The sequence below is a fragment of the Vicia villosa genome, linkage group LG3 (assembly GCF_029867415.1).
Source record: "Vicia villosa cultivar HV-30 ecotype Madison, WI linkage group LG3, Vvil1.0, whole genome shotgun sequence".
In the NCBI taxonomy this organism is placed as follows: domain Eukaryota; kingdom Viridiplantae; phylum Streptophyta; class Magnoliopsida; order Fabales; family Fabaceae; genus Vicia; species Vicia villosa.
Window position 1 is genome coordinate 198,975,611 of NC_081182.1, and position 16,797 is coordinate 198,992,407.

At 34.0% G+C, this 16,797-nt stretch overlaps 1 protein-coding gene across 1 annotated transcript; it reads right to left on the reverse strand.

The window, feature by feature from the left end:
* Window positions 1-4,594: 4,594 nt before the first annotated feature.
* LOC131593266 (THO complex subunit 1) lies at window positions 4,595-13,577 on the reverse strand. The gene is made up of 22 exons (XM_058865631.1): window positions 13,512-13,577; window positions 13,337-13,427; window positions 13,116-13,199; window positions 12,297-12,371; window positions 11,026-11,119; window positions 10,763-10,908; window positions 10,577-10,648; window positions 10,198-10,270; window positions 10,040-10,105; window positions 9,878-9,924; window positions 9,573-9,644; window positions 9,339-9,464; window positions 9,147-9,212; window positions 9,017-9,058; window positions 8,053-8,169; window positions 7,852-7,934; window positions 6,922-6,988; window positions 6,373-6,444; window positions 6,141-6,191; window positions 5,484-5,543; window positions 5,250-5,399; window positions 4,595-5,127 (listed from the first exon to the last, which is right to left on the reverse strand). The coding sequence occupies exons 2-22, from the start codon at window positions 13,337-13,339 to the stop codon at window positions 4,858-4,860; spliced, it is 1,836 nt and encodes a 611-aa protein (XP_058721614.1). The 5' UTR covers window positions 13,340-13,427; window positions 13,512-13,577; the 3' UTR covers window positions 4,595-4,857.
* Window positions 13,578-16,797: the final 3,220 nt, after the last annotated feature.

Here is a 16,797-nt window from a genome sequence, read left to right on the forward strand (position 1 = left end):
GCAGAAAGGAACGGTGTAGACAAACGATGCGTGAAATTATTGATTGATAACGAATTCACATGCATATTCATCATAGGAAGACATACAATTTAGGTTGATGAAATCAAGTCTTGATACTTCTTTATAACCTTAGAACTTTCCTAATTTTAATCTTTGCTACTAAAACTTGTGAATGAACTTTGACAAAACCAAACCCAAAGTAACTCTAGCTCAAGACAATATAAACTGTAGAATGGCGGTAATATCATACCAATCCCTGTGAAAACGATAAACTAAAAGTACTCCAATATACTTTCAACAGACCTCCAACTTAAAACACGATTTCCAACCTAATTACAAACCCCCGGTATACAAAACTAGTATCCAAATTAAAGATAATTTTGTCTAGTTTATGAAAAATCAATAATTATTCAATTTCGAGTTACAAGGAGAAAGTTATGTGGAAAAACTTTCCCAACTTCAATCTCCCTTTCGGGTCTTGATGAAGGCAACCATCATCAAACATCACATGATTATAAGATCTCTACAACGAGCAACCTTGATAGTTAACAACTGTCGCTACTGTGAAAAACACAGAGTCGCCGCTGAACTTTATTTATCCCAACAGGAAAATGAAATATCTAGCAAACCTCAAACAAGGAATAGGGATGGTCTCGCAACCAAGAGAATGGTACGGAAGTCGGTTACATAAGAGGAAGGTATTAGCACGTTAAATGGCCTAAAAGAAGACTTAATCCTAATGTTATCATGCAATGTGGCCTATAGTTGAGGATACAAGGGAATCTTAACTACATTAGCATGCTTGAATAACTATCCTAAGGTCTACTTAATTCAACCTTAATCAAAGGATCGTGGAGAGTCTAAGAAATCTTAAGAGTGCATGTGATCAAATAAACAATATCAAATGACAAGCTCAAAATAAAAAAGATAAGTATCACCACCTAAACAAGCAATAGGTGAACATAGGAGACCCTAAACTGTAACACCCTTCTAAACCCCACGGCAAATTAAATAATTTTATTCAGAGTACATGAAATAAGGGTGCCACAATTCAAAATAAATTAAAACATCGTTTAGTCATGTCATGCATTCACTGAGGCAATTCTCATTAATTAGAACAATTCATGTCAACACAGCGGAATTAAACCAAACAGATTAAGTTTAACATCTTTCAAACTAATCCTTCAAACATCACAACATAACTAGAGTTATAAAACATAAACTCTAAACATCGCATCCCCAGTGTTACAAATATCAGAGCATGACACTTGACGCTAACTAGACAACTGACTCATGAGCTAATCCTCACCGAGTCGAACAGCCGCTATCCTCAATCTGAAAAATGTCAACAGTAAGGGTGAGTCTCATTCACAACTAAACAATGTTATCAGTTCATAAACGATAGAACATCAACAGTACAATATTCACCCAACATCAACATATATTCAGGCAAGTTTTATCATCATAAACAACCAACACATCATCAATATTTATAACACTGGAAAACATCCAATCATGTTATAAAATCATGCATATGAATGCAACTGACACTATGCATGTGGTACCAATCATCATCAAATGGGAATAACCCATGACCGATCCAACATCATCAAGATACGGCCCTGCCGGCACAGATTCCACACAATGGGAATCATGCCCTTCACTGATCCAACACACCCTTTATGGATTCAGTATCACCAATGAACATGAATGAATGCAACATATATGAACATACTTATACCATCGTCAAGTCTAATGAGTAACATCATCAAATACTCATTTCATCATAATCATCATCATCATCATCATCAAGTATGTTTATATATATGCATCATTCAATCACAATCACATCATTAGTCATCAAACAATTATCACATGATCACATCATCAACATTATAATCATGTTATCACAACATCGCCACTTCAATCATAAGAGAAGCATCATCATATCTCGACTCATCACACAATGTATACAACAATAATACATTCCACAATTATGTACCAAGTACATCAAATCCACACAACAACAACAACATGGGATTTACATCATCATAATACTACGTCTAACACATCCATTACAATTCAACATATTTGAATTATCCACCATTGGTATAACATACATTCATCATGTAACAATCACAACAATACATAGAATTTATCATTCATCAATTCCATGTATCACAATTAGCACATAACACACAATCTCCATACATGTTATTCTTAAATAACATTAATCCATGACATACCTAGATACGATTACATGTCATTTTCAAAATCACATAATAATTAAATTATTTAGTGCTAATTAATTTATTTTAATCATAAAGAGCATTCCGTTAGCTTTCTAACGCTTCGAACGGCACCCAAAACGGACTTACGGATCAAAAGTTATGAGTTTTATAAAAACAAGTATTTTTCGAAAACGTACAGCGGTAACCGATTACCCAAACACCAGTAATCGGTTACTGAGACTCAAAAACTCAATTTTGCTGTTTTTACTATGGGTAATCGATTACACCCCTTTCGGTAACCGATTACTTCGTACCTGCAACCCAAAAACCAGTTTTCAGCACCTTGAATCCCCCCAAACATCCCCCAATCGAACCAATATGATTGTACACGAAAAACAGAGGGATTTCACATGCAATATGAGTTATATCATCAATCAAACAACACTTTTAACATCATCAATCATTACCAACAAGTAATCACACAAAGTTCACAAAATTGAACCTAAATACCAAAACCCCAACCTAGAACATAATCTCTATCGAATCAATAGTATACAATTTCAATCCTAACGCGTATGACCCGATAATAGAGGTTAATCGGAAGAGTCCCCCCTTACCTTAGCCAAAGATTCTTGATTGGTCTCTCCCTCCATTGCTCCTCTTCACGCACCAGCTTCCCAATCCCTCATCTCCTCTGCTCTGCTTTTCACGTTCCTTTTTCCTTTCTCCCAATTTTCCTTATTTTTATGAAAAATAACATTTTAATTAGTAAATGGCTTTACTAACATAGCACCCCCCTTTTACTAATACCACACTTGGCCCAATACTACATTTTATTATTTATTCCCACATAATTCCAATAAAATGCTAATTCAAATTAATTAATTTAAAACTTAATTAAATTAATTAAATAAGAAATTTTGGGATGTTACATAAACAACCAAAAGGGAGACCTACCCATAGACTTAAAAGATTCCTAAACAAGTATTAGGGCCTCACGCTTGTAAACAAACAAAGAACTTCTAGCAAGTTTACATGAGACAAAGGAGTGGGATTAAGTGAATTCCTAAACAAGTATTAGATCATTATGAAAGCGTCTAACAAGTTTTAGACAAGCCAACAATGATAAGGGAGTAACCACCTAACAAGTATAGACAAACAATGAACATGCAACAAGTAGGCTAAGGTACCTAAACATGAATTGGATAAGGAAGTCTCAAGTCATACAAAGAAAGTGTTTAAACAAGTATGGGGATGGATATTTGATTATGCTATGGATGGTATAGTAATGCTACCGTTTTCAACAAAAGCCACGAGTTTCTTTCTTTGTTTTTTGCAATTACTTATAGGTATATAATAAAGTGGGATCCAATTTAAACTTTTAAATGTATGGGAATGGGATGGATGTATAGAAAATATAGTTAAGTGACTTAAATTATTGAAAAATGTAAAATAATATAAAAATTTAAATAGGATTCATTTAAAACACAAAAATGAGTATCATGGATATTAGGGATGGCAACACGGGCCGCCCGCCCCGCCTTAAGCCCGTCAAAAAACGAGCGGAGTGGGCATGCCCGTCAAGTGAAATGGGCATAAAAATCATGTCCGCCCCGCCAAAATGACGGGTTGGCTGGCGACGGGCTTGCCCACCTATTTTTATTTATATAATTTTAATTTTTTTAATAGATTAATAGGTTTTCGTTACCTTTTAATTAAACTTTTCACTTATTTTTTAAAACAATTTTTTATAAAAGCAACTTTTTAACAATTTTTACTTCGAAAATATTACATATATTTACAAATAAACCATCAAGAATTGTAATTACTAGAATTAACTAAAAAAATAGGAAATTTTAGAGGATGGGCGGGCTTTGACGGGCAACGGGCATTGGCGGGGCGGACTATGACGGGCAACGGGTTTTGGCGAGCAGCGGGCCTAAAATCCCAACTCAACCCGCCATTTTTTGACAGGTGCGCGGACCGGAGCGGCAGGCCACGGCCAGTTTTGCCACCACTAATGGATATCGATACTCTAAAGGAATTATCTGTGACCCTTAATCATTTTGATTTGAGGTTTTTATTAAAACACACTTGTGGTCCCTAATCATTTTGATATGCATCCGTATGTATGTATGAATTCAATTACCATGCATACTTTTGAAAAAAATCCATATTGTGATATAATCATGCATTTTTTAATGCTTAATTCATCATCATATACGCATGCTTCTCTCTCAATATAAAAAATGTTAATGAGTATTAAATTATAAAAAAAAATTAACCTAATCATTTTTTTTACAAATAGGTCGATCCTCTTTCCATTGTGAGATGTATGGAGTATTATGTTATGAAAAAACTAATTGAGGATAATTCATTTCATTTTTTACAAACAAATACAGATATTCATATTGTCACTCTTCATTAGAGAATCACTTTAGACCAATATGATACAACAATTCAAACATAATCTTCTTCCTGTCATTTGAGATATGGTAAAAAAAATGCCTTTAACTTGACCTAATAGGGAAGAATGCTGCAACAATCTCTGTCATTTTAAAAAAAGATGCTGGTATCCACTATTCTAATGATCCTCATCCTTAGCTAATAAATCTGTGAAGTCCTCTCAGCCACTTGCATCTAAATCAACATCAGCATCGGCATCGGCATCAGCGTCATTCTCATCTATAATTCCGGCTTCAACTTCAGCGTCTGCTTCCAGTTGACCCGCTTCTGGATCGTTATCAGTATCTGGGCTATTCTTCTGAAGTTCGTCAGAAGTTGAGGTTCCACCTTGAGAACCAGGGATTGGAACAGCATCAAATTCCATAGGTGTTGCTGTGGTATCTGTTCTAATGCTTTCACCATCCATCTCGGTTGCAGGTGTAGCAGCAGTCTATTCCATAATAAAAATAATGACAAAAAGTGATTTCAAGGAATCCATTTAACATTGAATTTATTTCTCGAGTAGATGTAATCAAAAAAGATAAATGGGAAGTTGGATCTGAATCAAGAAACCTGATTTTCCTCAGCTTGATGAGCATTGTTTTTTGCCTCGTCCTTTTTACTACGTTTACTTCTGTCATTTGGTTTAGCTTGGTATTTAGATCGGACATCGGGTGGCAAAAGTTCTAGTGGTACAACTCCTTCAATTCCATATTCAGTAAACTGCAACAATATATACATATAAAACTTCAATTAGTCCAAAAAAGTTAAGCAGAGAATGAATGTAAATTAAGAAGTTAAGCTTACCTTAGAAAACCCCTCCAAGTCTTGCCGTGCTGAAAGCCGAAGACCTTTCCAACAATAAACCTGAGTCATAAAGAAAGATAGATAAATAACAATGTAAACTAAAATAAGGCCAACTAATTGACGATAATCGTGCACCTAGAAAGTGCATAGGGTTTTCGTTTGGTTAAATACATTGGTTTTGACTTAATTGAGGAAGGAATAGTTTATTGCAAGGTGCTATGTAAGCAGATATATCGCAGTAATTATTAAAACGAAATGGCCGTGTTTTCAAAGAATTTACCATCTTCTGGACTTGCTAAACAACAAACACAACAACCTAGCCTTATCCGACTAAACAGGGTCAGCTACATGGATCAAATTACGTCATTTTTAATCTTATCCCATCTAGTCTTATCCCACATCCAACGCAACATCCTCATTTCTACTACACTTAATTTATTCTCGTCTGGACTTGCGATAGGATAAGATATTTATTTCGATGTCTAGCTTGTTCTCAGCTTATTGGTAACCTTCAGATTCGGGGAAAAACAGGTTATACGTGGATTCAAAGTTACATGGGGATAGGCTTATATTTTTAGCTACTCGTTACTATTTTAAGTTTATGAGGATATCCCATTGTCAGCCTTGTTCTTTCATTCACTTTAAGCTGTGGATTACCCGGTTATTCTTGTGATGATATTCAGCTTCTATTCCAGCAGAAGGATCCATCTGTAATTTCACAATTACAAAGAATTTCAATATTTAAGTAAAATGAAAAGAGAAAAAAAAAAACTACAGCTTGGATAATGGGAAAAAAATCATAACAACCAAGCCAGCAATGTTAAACAATGGGGTGGAGGTAGGAAAGGGAAAAAAAAAATTTCATTACTGCTCAATAAAGAAAACTTACATCATCAGCCAAGGGTTTCCAGTACTCCATAATTGAAGGTGTTTGAACACGCTGAGGATCAGTTAAAGCGCTCTGGAAATTCCAAAAAAAAAAAAGTGTAAATTGATAATTTAGAAAAGACAATCTATATTATGACCAATAGAACGGAATGAAGATATGCTTTTTAACCGAAGAAAAAAAATCAACTAAGTAGATTATTAAAATTGACTTTTGGTCCAACTCAGTCTACATTGAAGATTAATGAATAAGCACTAACCTAGGAAGTTGTAGTTTAGGAATAGTAACAAATTGTCATAAAAATAGGGAAGATTTATATGCCTTGTGAAGCAAGGATTTTTTACTAAGCAACTCAAAAGTCTAAACCTACAACCAGAGCACTTTGATGTTTAAGTTCAGAATGCCATGCAATTATCTACACTACATATACTTATGTTGAGTTTGTACAACTAAACTCTAGCCCTAGTGTTCAGCATCCATATAAGTCAACTTCTACAGAACATGACCTTGTATATTTAGCACTAGCCACAAGTTCTAGGAATAAAAACATACCGGATTTTGATCTGACCACTTCCATAACTGAGACAGTTCTTTGTTGCCCATTCTCCATCTTGGCTTACTGAAAATTGAGACCGGACATCATAAGTAGACAATCAGAGCATGGTAGCATAAGAATCAAAGATAAAAAATCTACAGTGTTTTATGGTTAGATGTTAATTTTGGAACTATAAAACACAACACCTCATTTATAGGCCTATGGTTTTTGCCTGGTTGCATCCTGTAAGCTTTTAATTTCTATTATAAGTGATTTTCTTTGTCGTGAGCTATAATCTTTTGCCTCCAATAAATATTTTTTTGTTAATCTCTCTATACTTCTAGCCAAGTCTTCAAATATGTTCGGTATCCTAGATATTGCATGTCGTAAAAGAAAATAATGGTAATGACTTTAAAACAGGTTTCTGATAGTATTCTCTCCAAATAGAAAAGGAATGCAAGGAAGTGACATGGGTGACCTACAGTGAAGTTCTGCTCCATGGCAAACACTTATTTTAATGAACTTAAAAAGTTAACATTGATGAATGGGTTTCCCTTCCATTCATTATGGAGAGTTTTATCGTTAATCCATTGAGTATATATGACACCCCTTTTGAGGCATGGATCGAGGATTGGTTTTTTATTTTTTGGTTCACAAAAAGAACAAAAAAAACGAGGTTACAATTTTTTCGTACAACTGCATGAGCATAAATGAGTTTGAAAGTATTCATAACTTCTATATAATTGAGAAGTGATTGGCTATTTAGAGCAACATCAATGCAAAACGACAGCATTACAATTAATAAACATGAGTTCAAAAACAAAGGCCGAAAAGAAAAGAGGAATTTGTTATTCTTATCTTCTTGGAGATTATGAAAGATTTCTAATCCTATAATAAGTAATTATTACAATTTACACAATAAACAATTTGTTAAATAACAAGCATACCGCTTCTTCGAACCATCTGGTACTGCTTTCTTCTCTGCAGGTTGTTTCTCATATGGTGGGCAGCCATCACGTTTCCACCATACCTAAAAAGTACAGAGTAAGATTATTCAGAAAGTAAATACATTCTGGATGTTAACGATAATCGGTAATCAAATGTTTGTGAACAGAGAATATAGGGAGGAAGTGTAGGAGGGTGCTCACCCAATTCTTTTCTCGTTCTAATATATGCTCGATTTTGTGAAGGAACTCTTTCCCTTTGGGTGGAGTCAGTTCAATAAGTTTTTTAACACGTTCTTCACATGATGTAATCTCATCTTTCTGAATTACAAAAGGAAATGTTCATTAAATGGTTACATGTAAAATTGCAATTTTAATCCGCGCTTCTATCACTATAGAAAAAACTAAAATAAGGTTCTTCCTTAAGTAATAACCAACTCATCTTTTCTCAAATTAAATAGCGGAAAAGTAAAGACAAAAATAACAAAGAAGATGTCTGATATTGTACGTAGAGCCTAGCATCTGATATCAAACAACATGGAGGACACTATCGCAGCTAAATACTGCTTTTTAGAGAAAACAAACTATGTGGTCAATCGCAGATTGCAAAAAACACATTACATTTTGTCCCTGTTGATTGAGGAATTGTATTTGCGGCTGGCAGTTTGATAAAATTCTGTTAAAATGTTATAGTGCTACTACAGCCGCTATATTTGACAACTCTTTGTAGTTTGGTACTAACTCACTTTTCGCAGGACAATAACGGTTTGTTAAAATTCCACTATGCTAAAGAGATGCTATTTGACAACACTAAAGAGGAGACTATTTGTTGAACACAATGTTTTAAGCAAGAATCATGGATTCCCATCTCCTGTTAGGGAATGCTTTGCTAGAAAACAAAATATTAAAAGAAATGCCAATGCTAGTTTCTCTGGGAATATTTTTAAAAGCATTCGTACCAAACATGGCAATCTAAGACTCCAAAATTAAAAAATTTGAAGTATTTCAAAAAAAATCTAAGAGAAATAGTAGACATCATTTCAAGTAAGCCAACAATAGCAATTAGCAAATATTAGGTGCTAAGAAAGACATGTAATGTTTTCATAGCCAGAAATGTAAAAATTTGCCGCATTACCTAAAAGAGTTCAAAGTAGGCAGTAGTACTAACCATGTTTTCAGATGGCAAATCCTTGTCACCTTTTCCAGGGGCCTAAAAGCAAATGAGCAAGAAACAATCAGCTAATAAAGATTACATTCTAAATACATCACGTAGAAATTATTTTTCATAAAACCATTACCTTCAAATAATTGAACAATATGAGACACTGCACAAGAACATGACGTCGAAAACTTGGATCCTTCAACTATTAGGAATTCAACCGATAACAGGAAACAAACAAGAGGGAATATTGAGTCAGGACTTGAACATCTTGAAGGAAATATGGTCACATTTTTAGTAGCAAGCAACAAAACTTGGTCAAACAGCTCACCTCTAGACCCATTAGTTTACTGCTTGTGAGATATTTTATACTAAAGTTAACTGCCTCTTCTTCCAAATTATTAGCATCTCCTTCTTCATCACTTAAAGGTTGTGCTTCAAATGTATTCAGTACAACCTTTAATCCAACAAAAAATATTTTGTAAAAAGCAAAAAACAGAAGCAGTGTGATGATTGAGGAAAAAATGCATACATGGAGACAAAAAACTATGAAATAAAAGATTACCGACAAACTGGAGGTGAATTTTTTCCACCTTATTGGAGAATGACTAATAGAAGCAGGGTTAGAAAAATATTCCTGCGTCAAATAAACAGAAACCAATTATAATATTTGTTTTAGGTTCTTTTATTGAAGAGAAAAAACACTGGCCTGCAGCATGTAGTAGAAGTGGCATAGTTCTGGTTTTTATGAGTAGAATCATTTGTGATAAATTTTATATTGAAAATCATGTCAAATAGCAAGACAATCCTCAAGTTCAGAATATGGAAGAGAACTCCCTATCAAGAACTAAAGTTTCAGTGATGACCTACCTGTAAGCCCCAAAAGGTTTCATAAAAATTGAAATCAATACATATGCCTGGAAAGTGTAGAAAATAAAGTATTAGCTGGAATCAAAATATTAATTTCAATCGAGCACTTGTATTTTTTAAGAATGCCAATCAAGTAAAATAAGACAATAAGCAAGGACATACCTTCTATGGGTTCTTTCTCATATTTTGTTTCATTCGATGTGTTAAAAACTCCCTTGATATTTAAGGCTGCAAAAGTTTATCCAAAACATCAAAGTGGTGTGGTGCTCAAGAAAATGAAATTTAAACCAGAAGTTAAGATAGACTTCACAGAACTGTACCAGATCTCTCTGATAAAGGAAAGAAATGAGCCAGAAACATGAGAATTCTTCCGCAAAAGACCACATCATTTGCCTATAACATCCAAACCAACAAATTGAATTATGACAATAATGAAAAGAATGATGGATCCTACTACATGATACTCGTTCAATACTATAAAACTGACAAGAAGTTTCTCATATAGCTCAACCCTTGAAGGTAATGGAGGAAAGAAAGAGAGAAGGGCTGGAGGGGGGAATATAGGAAAGACGAAATGAGCGCTCAAAATTGAAACAAACCCTCAACGCAGGAAGCAGGAATTCAATAGATTTCTGTTTAGAGACAGTAACCAACTTCAAAGCTTTAAATATAACAGGAAATAAATCATTCTCAATGTACCTTTGAAAGGCGGCGAAGAAGTTGATTGCAGGTTCTCAGCATCACAAGTTTTCCTCGAGCGAAAAGTTCTTGCTATGTCATGCAAACATAAAAGTTCCACATTAATACAGGTAAGTTAGAGAATACTTATGCTATAAATCATTAACTACAGAAACATAAAGGGCTGCAAACAAATGAGGAATGTACCTTTCCCAATATATCTTGTTTACTCTCTATATAGCCAAAAATATCCTTGCAGTTTTTCATTGTAGACATTTCTGTTAAGTCTTCCAACAGCTGAAAAATCATTCCACCTTCAATGTGTTCCTTCTCACACAGATATAGCACTATATCTGAAAAATGAAAATCACATACAAACATGAGTATAAGAGAATCACAAGAAGACTTTACAATTAAGATGTTTTAAGATTTCACTGTCTCATTAAAGCATTCCTAAACGGTGCACAAACCAAGAAGGCGAGGAATGTGGCCCTGGGCAGTTTCATTGGCATCAATTGATTGCCCGTATTGCATTACTTTCTCCCCACACTGAAATGCTGCCGACTGAACCAAAGTGCAAAGAAAATAATTCAGAACATAGAGTGACATAAACAAGGAAACAACAAAAAAAAGGGGAGTAGAAACAGCAACGGCATTACATAAGTCTGTTTTGAAATGATCTTTCTTAAAACGCTATTTATAATTTACAATTCACTTTTTTCCCATAGGACCCCTCTACTGGAAGTTATCCTATTCAAGGCACTGTCGGATACTAAACATGGATTGCTCTCGTAGCCAGGATTCGAACATTGGTTCGCTATGTTGTGGGAGTGTAGCCCCTCCCGCTAGATTCAACCCTCGTTTGTAGTTTACAGTTAACTTTATTCAAGTCATTAAGCATCATGATAACACTTAATACTTTTATCATTTAATAAACTATATACTTATATCTGAATGCAAAAAAAAAAAAAGAAATAGAGTAATAAAAAGAAAAAACTTAAAAGGATGCAAGTCAAGGGTAAGTAAGCACAGGCAGTAACAGCAAAAGAAACAGAATCTCAAAAAATACATAAATCCACGCTAAAAAAACATGTCTAACATTACTGAGAAATAAAATAAGCAATGAATAGCAATTTAGTTAAACCTACATTACAGTATAGTAATAAGGAAATTGATTTACTAATATGTAATGATAGTGTTGTGTCGAGAGTAAAGGGTATAACAACATATCTATCTAGGGGTGTGCAAAAAAAATGGTGAACAAAAGAATGGGTTGGCTTCTACGGTTTGGGGAATCATGCACACCCATATATGTATCATTCCGTAATCACTGTATTAGCATAAAGAAATGAATAAGGTCAGTATTATGCATCCAAGCCATTCTTCTAAGTAATTAGTACCACCTTTTGTTCTAAATCTCTCTCACATCTCCAAATAACTCTCTTGCCTTTTAACAGAGCCATGTCAATACTGTCTACGTTGAAACTAAGGCTCTGGCTTATGATCAAATCTTTGACAGAAAAAATAAAATAAACTATTTTTTCTTTGAATATCAAGCATAAAAGACACACTAAAGAAAACAGACCATTGGTACTTATAATCAAAGCATGTTATGAAACATTTTCATTGGATTTTCCAAAAAATAAACAAACAAATCGTAGAATTTAGATAGGCATTATATATTCAACTATCACATAATAAAAAAGAGCAATCTATAAACACGGGCAACAGGTTAACATACCACAAATTCTTGAAGTAGCAGCCGGAGAATGTTTTCTAGGAACAGATTCTCATCTTGGGCCAATTTTGTTTGTTTCTGTTAAATCACAAATCAAGAAAAAAAAATCACAGCCTTTAATAATGTCAAATCAAAGTTACTACAAAAGGGAACATTGGGGTCATGCTCATGTTGTCAATAAGTAAAACATTCACCAAGCAAACATCATGGACATGGAATCATGAATAAACAGTTTAAATCTAAAGACAACCATATTGTATTAAGTTATATATAACCCCATAGTCAAAACCCTGTGGAAATTTAAGAGTCTCTTGCCTTTTCCCTAACTATAAATTAATGGAAATCTCTTCCTTCTAAGAAAAATCCAAATAAGTCATCAGAATAATAAGCTTATATATATGGATATTTTACTAAGCAATGAATCATAAACTGATTTTCATGGGGAACTTACAACGAACTAGAGGCTAATCCAAACTACAACAACCAAGCATTATTCTATTAAGTGGAGTCGGATACAAAGCTCAACTTTCGCCATAATATCATATCAAGAACCATGCGTCTATCCAAATCGTCAATCTCGAGATCTTTCTTAATGACTTCTCTTACAATCTTTCTAGGTCTTCATCTTCCTCTAGTTAGTTGATTTCTTTCCATCTAATCTAATATACCCTCTTTACCACAAAATCTACCGGTCTTTTGTCTACAAGCCCAAACCACCTAAATTTATTTTCCACCATCTTCTCTACTATAGATGCTACCCGAACAGTCTCTCTAATATTTTCATTTTTAATCCTATCCTTACAAAAGAATTTCAAAATATACCTGGGGCTTTATTACTTCTTGAACAGTCTGCAAAGCAAAACTTTCAGGAGGACCAGGCTGTAGTATGGCCCTTTTAAACACCTCCTGCAAATAACAATAAACCACACAAAACATAACCAATTAAACTCAACAATGGGGAAATAAGCTTTATGACACGACGCCGACACTGACACGGGGACAATGGTAATAATTTGAAAATACGACAAAAATGCGGAACTTACCATGATGAAGTTTTAGAACAAAACCTATTACAATTGAATTTCAAAGGCTTCGATAATGGTTAAAAGAGTTGATTTTTTGAGAATTGGGATTCTGCGGAGAAAGAGAACGTAAGTTAGAATTTCATCTTCATTGCCCGAAATGATTGAAAGGAAGAAAGGGAAACGAATTGCAAACCTGGCGCAGTAAGTAGCAGAGTTGAATTGGAATTGAGTGAAAGAGAGTGAAGGGGGTGTTTTTGAGAAAAATAGCAAGCAGGAAAACGCTGCGTTTAACTGTGTTTTTTGGGAGGTGTATTTCAATTTCTCACCCCCAATTTGTGTTGAACTATGCCTTCAGGAAAATGGCCTTGAAGTGGGGCGTGTTGGTCCGAAGTCACAATTTCTCATTGCACCATTCTTATTTTTTCCACACTCCGTACGAAATTTTTAAAATCTTCTATATTTAAGAGATTCATCTCCGAAATAGGTGAGCATATTTAAAGTTTGTGTCAGACTCATCTTCTTTTCCTTTTTGAATTTCCAAAAACTCTAAACTTTCTCTCTATGGCATATTGAAATGTCATCTTTCCACCTCCTCATTGGTGAAATGACTATCACATTAAATGATGTAGCTTGCCTCTTACACCTTCTCGTCAGGGGAAGGTTGCTTGATTATTCTAAGATCAGTAGCGCTGATGTAGTGGACATGATGGTGGTTTATTTGGGAGCTGGTCTGGAGAAAGCCTTAGAGTAGTGTAGAAGCATCAGGGATGTACATGCCAAGTTTGCTTGGTTGTCGAATTTGTATGCCAAAAACTTGGAGATAGCCGAGCACCCGGACGTCTATGATCTTTGGGTTCGCTGCCACAGAGAGTATGTCGTGAGGTGTTTATTCCTGTTTTTGATTGGCATGTCCATGTTTGTGGACAAAAGTGCAAAATATGTGGATGTGGTTTACCTCAAATATTTTATCGACTTGGGATTCATTCACGAGTGGAATTGAGGGGCGGCATGCTTGGTATACTTGTACTCCAATCTCAACGGAGGTTCTAAATGGACGACAAAGCAAATGACGGGCTCATGCACACTTCTTACGGTAATTTTCAAACCCCACTATTAAGTTACAAACAACTTTTTTTTCACACTTATTACTAATATTTTTTCCTTATTTATTTTCAGGGATTGATCTTTACCCACTATCAATGCATTCACAGGTTTCAGATTAACCCGCCGTATACTGAGGATTTTCCATTTGCTTGTCAGTATATCCCTAACATAGGAAATGATGCTTTGTTGTCGTTCTGTGTGTATATTAATTGAACTCAGCATGATGACATCGTCTGAATGCCATACACTACTCATTGGGAAACAATTTCATTCAACCAAATTTTCTTATATTCTGGATGGTTGGCATGTGAGACTAATATCATGTGCAGGTATATGTTGAAGTGGTACATGTGACGGTTTGTGTACTTGTAGATCATTCTGAGGTCCCCATCTAGACTACTCCTAATCAGTATTGCCCGCAGACAGCTGGATAACATTCTAGCAAATTTTGAAAGTCATCCGGTACCGGTGGTATATCGGAGTCATGGAATGGAAATTTTCTAGTCTACAAGTGCAATTGCAACAAAGTTTAAGTCATAGAACTTTTTTTGCTAATATTGGATAACATGTCTTTTTTGCTAGCATTGGATGACATGTAGGATAGAAACTATTTGGATTGGAACACTCTCAAGGACGTCTTTAATGATGGAAAAATAGGAAGTAAGATCATCATCACAACACTAAATAAAAGAGTTGCACTAGTCATGCAAATCTTTCTTCCTGTCCACAATTTGATGCCCTGCAAAGTGTGGAATGTTGATCTTTACTTGCAAAATATTCATTTGGAGCAAGTAACTCCAGGTTTCGGTCCAATCTAGAAGCAAATTGGAAAAGAAATTGCCAAAAAATGTGGTGACTTGTTTGACCAACGTTGTATGTGTATCCTCAACCTTCAACTATATTTAGAAACTGTATTAAATCTTGTATGTGTATCTTAAACTATATTTAGTAACTGTATTAGATTTTGTTGCAAGTAATAAAAATCTTAGTATTTATAGAAATTGTTTTACCTTTAATATAATAATGAATAATGAATGTGCTATTAGAATAAAATTGGAGGGTCTTCGAGGTTTAATTTGATATAAAATGTGTAAATAAAATATTAGAAAATTTGTTATTTTAAAGACGATCATGTTATGTTTCGAAATTTTATGTGTGACACTATGGATGTCGGTGTCTAATTATCTTAAGTTGATTATTCAGAAATTTTGACGGTTTAATCAAGTCATTATACTCGATTCTTTGGTGTATAACTCACTATTCTACCTTACAACACCCTAATCTATTAGGTCACTTCAAAGTTAAAACAAGTAACTTAGATTGTTAGTCCGGTCACAATTTATAATTTTTTATTCCTAATAGATTTTTAAATTGAACGATTAATCTAGTTGAGAATCACATAGTTGGGATCAATAATCCCTACAATTCTAAGTTTGATATATGAGCTCGTCAACACATACAAAGTAATGAACACAAAATTAACTGAATAACAAATATTGAATAATCAAAATATGCAAATAGTACAAAACTCTGACATATGATACAACATGTTCATTTTAAATTTATCTACTCATGCTAAAAGAATTTAGTAAAAAATAAACAATACATAAAATTCTGGTAAATATTTGGCTTCCGAAAATGAACATCATTGTTTCGGAGTTTTAAAATCTTCACCGTCAAAATCCTTTCCCAAAGAGATCCCTAACAAACTCTGCGTTTTCTCTTTATAAAGAAGTCAAAACGCGTCAGAATTCCAGTCAAATCGTGCCACAATCACTTTAGATCATTGTGATTGTGTTACGATGTTCTTTGTTACAACTGAATCGCGCCGCAATGTCATTTGATCGTGGCACGATATGTCTTGTTGCACTTGATCGTGGCGCAATCCTTGACGCGATTTTTCCAATAAAAATCACTCTCTTTTTTCTTCACATTTTGCTTCTTCAACTTCTTCCTATTTTTTCATAAAACTCAAACATAAACTACTAAAAATCATCAAAATACTTAATAAAATTACATCATGACAATATATCATCAATTGACTTGTAAAATATTAGACAATACCTCATAAAATGGTACCTGTAGTAATAGACTATATCATTTCTATGAAAATGAAAATTTTGAAGAATAAAGAAGTAATGGGTTAATAAAACATATATGTGTAAAATCTTCTAAGCATAAAAGTCTTTTATACATTTTTTTTATATAAATAGTAAGTTCTTTTTAATTCAATATAATCGTTATATTAATAAATAATTTAAAATTTTGTTTAATTATTAATTTTGATCAAAATTAACTTCTAACCTCTTTATTTCCCACAAAATTATGAATATATTAAGAAAAATAAATACTTTAAATTCTTGAGGAATTAATCC

Coding starts and splice junctions, on each gene's coding strand:
- LOC131593266 (XM_058865631.1), bottom strand. Junction 7,935..8,052: donor TAGAACGAGAAAAGAATTGG/GTGAGCACCCTC, acceptor TGTACTTTTTAG/GTATGGTGGAAACGTGATGG. Junction 5,400..5,483: donor ACTTGGAGGGGTTTTCTAAG/GTAAGCTTAACT, acceptor ATATTGTTGCAG/TTTACTGAATATGGAATTGA.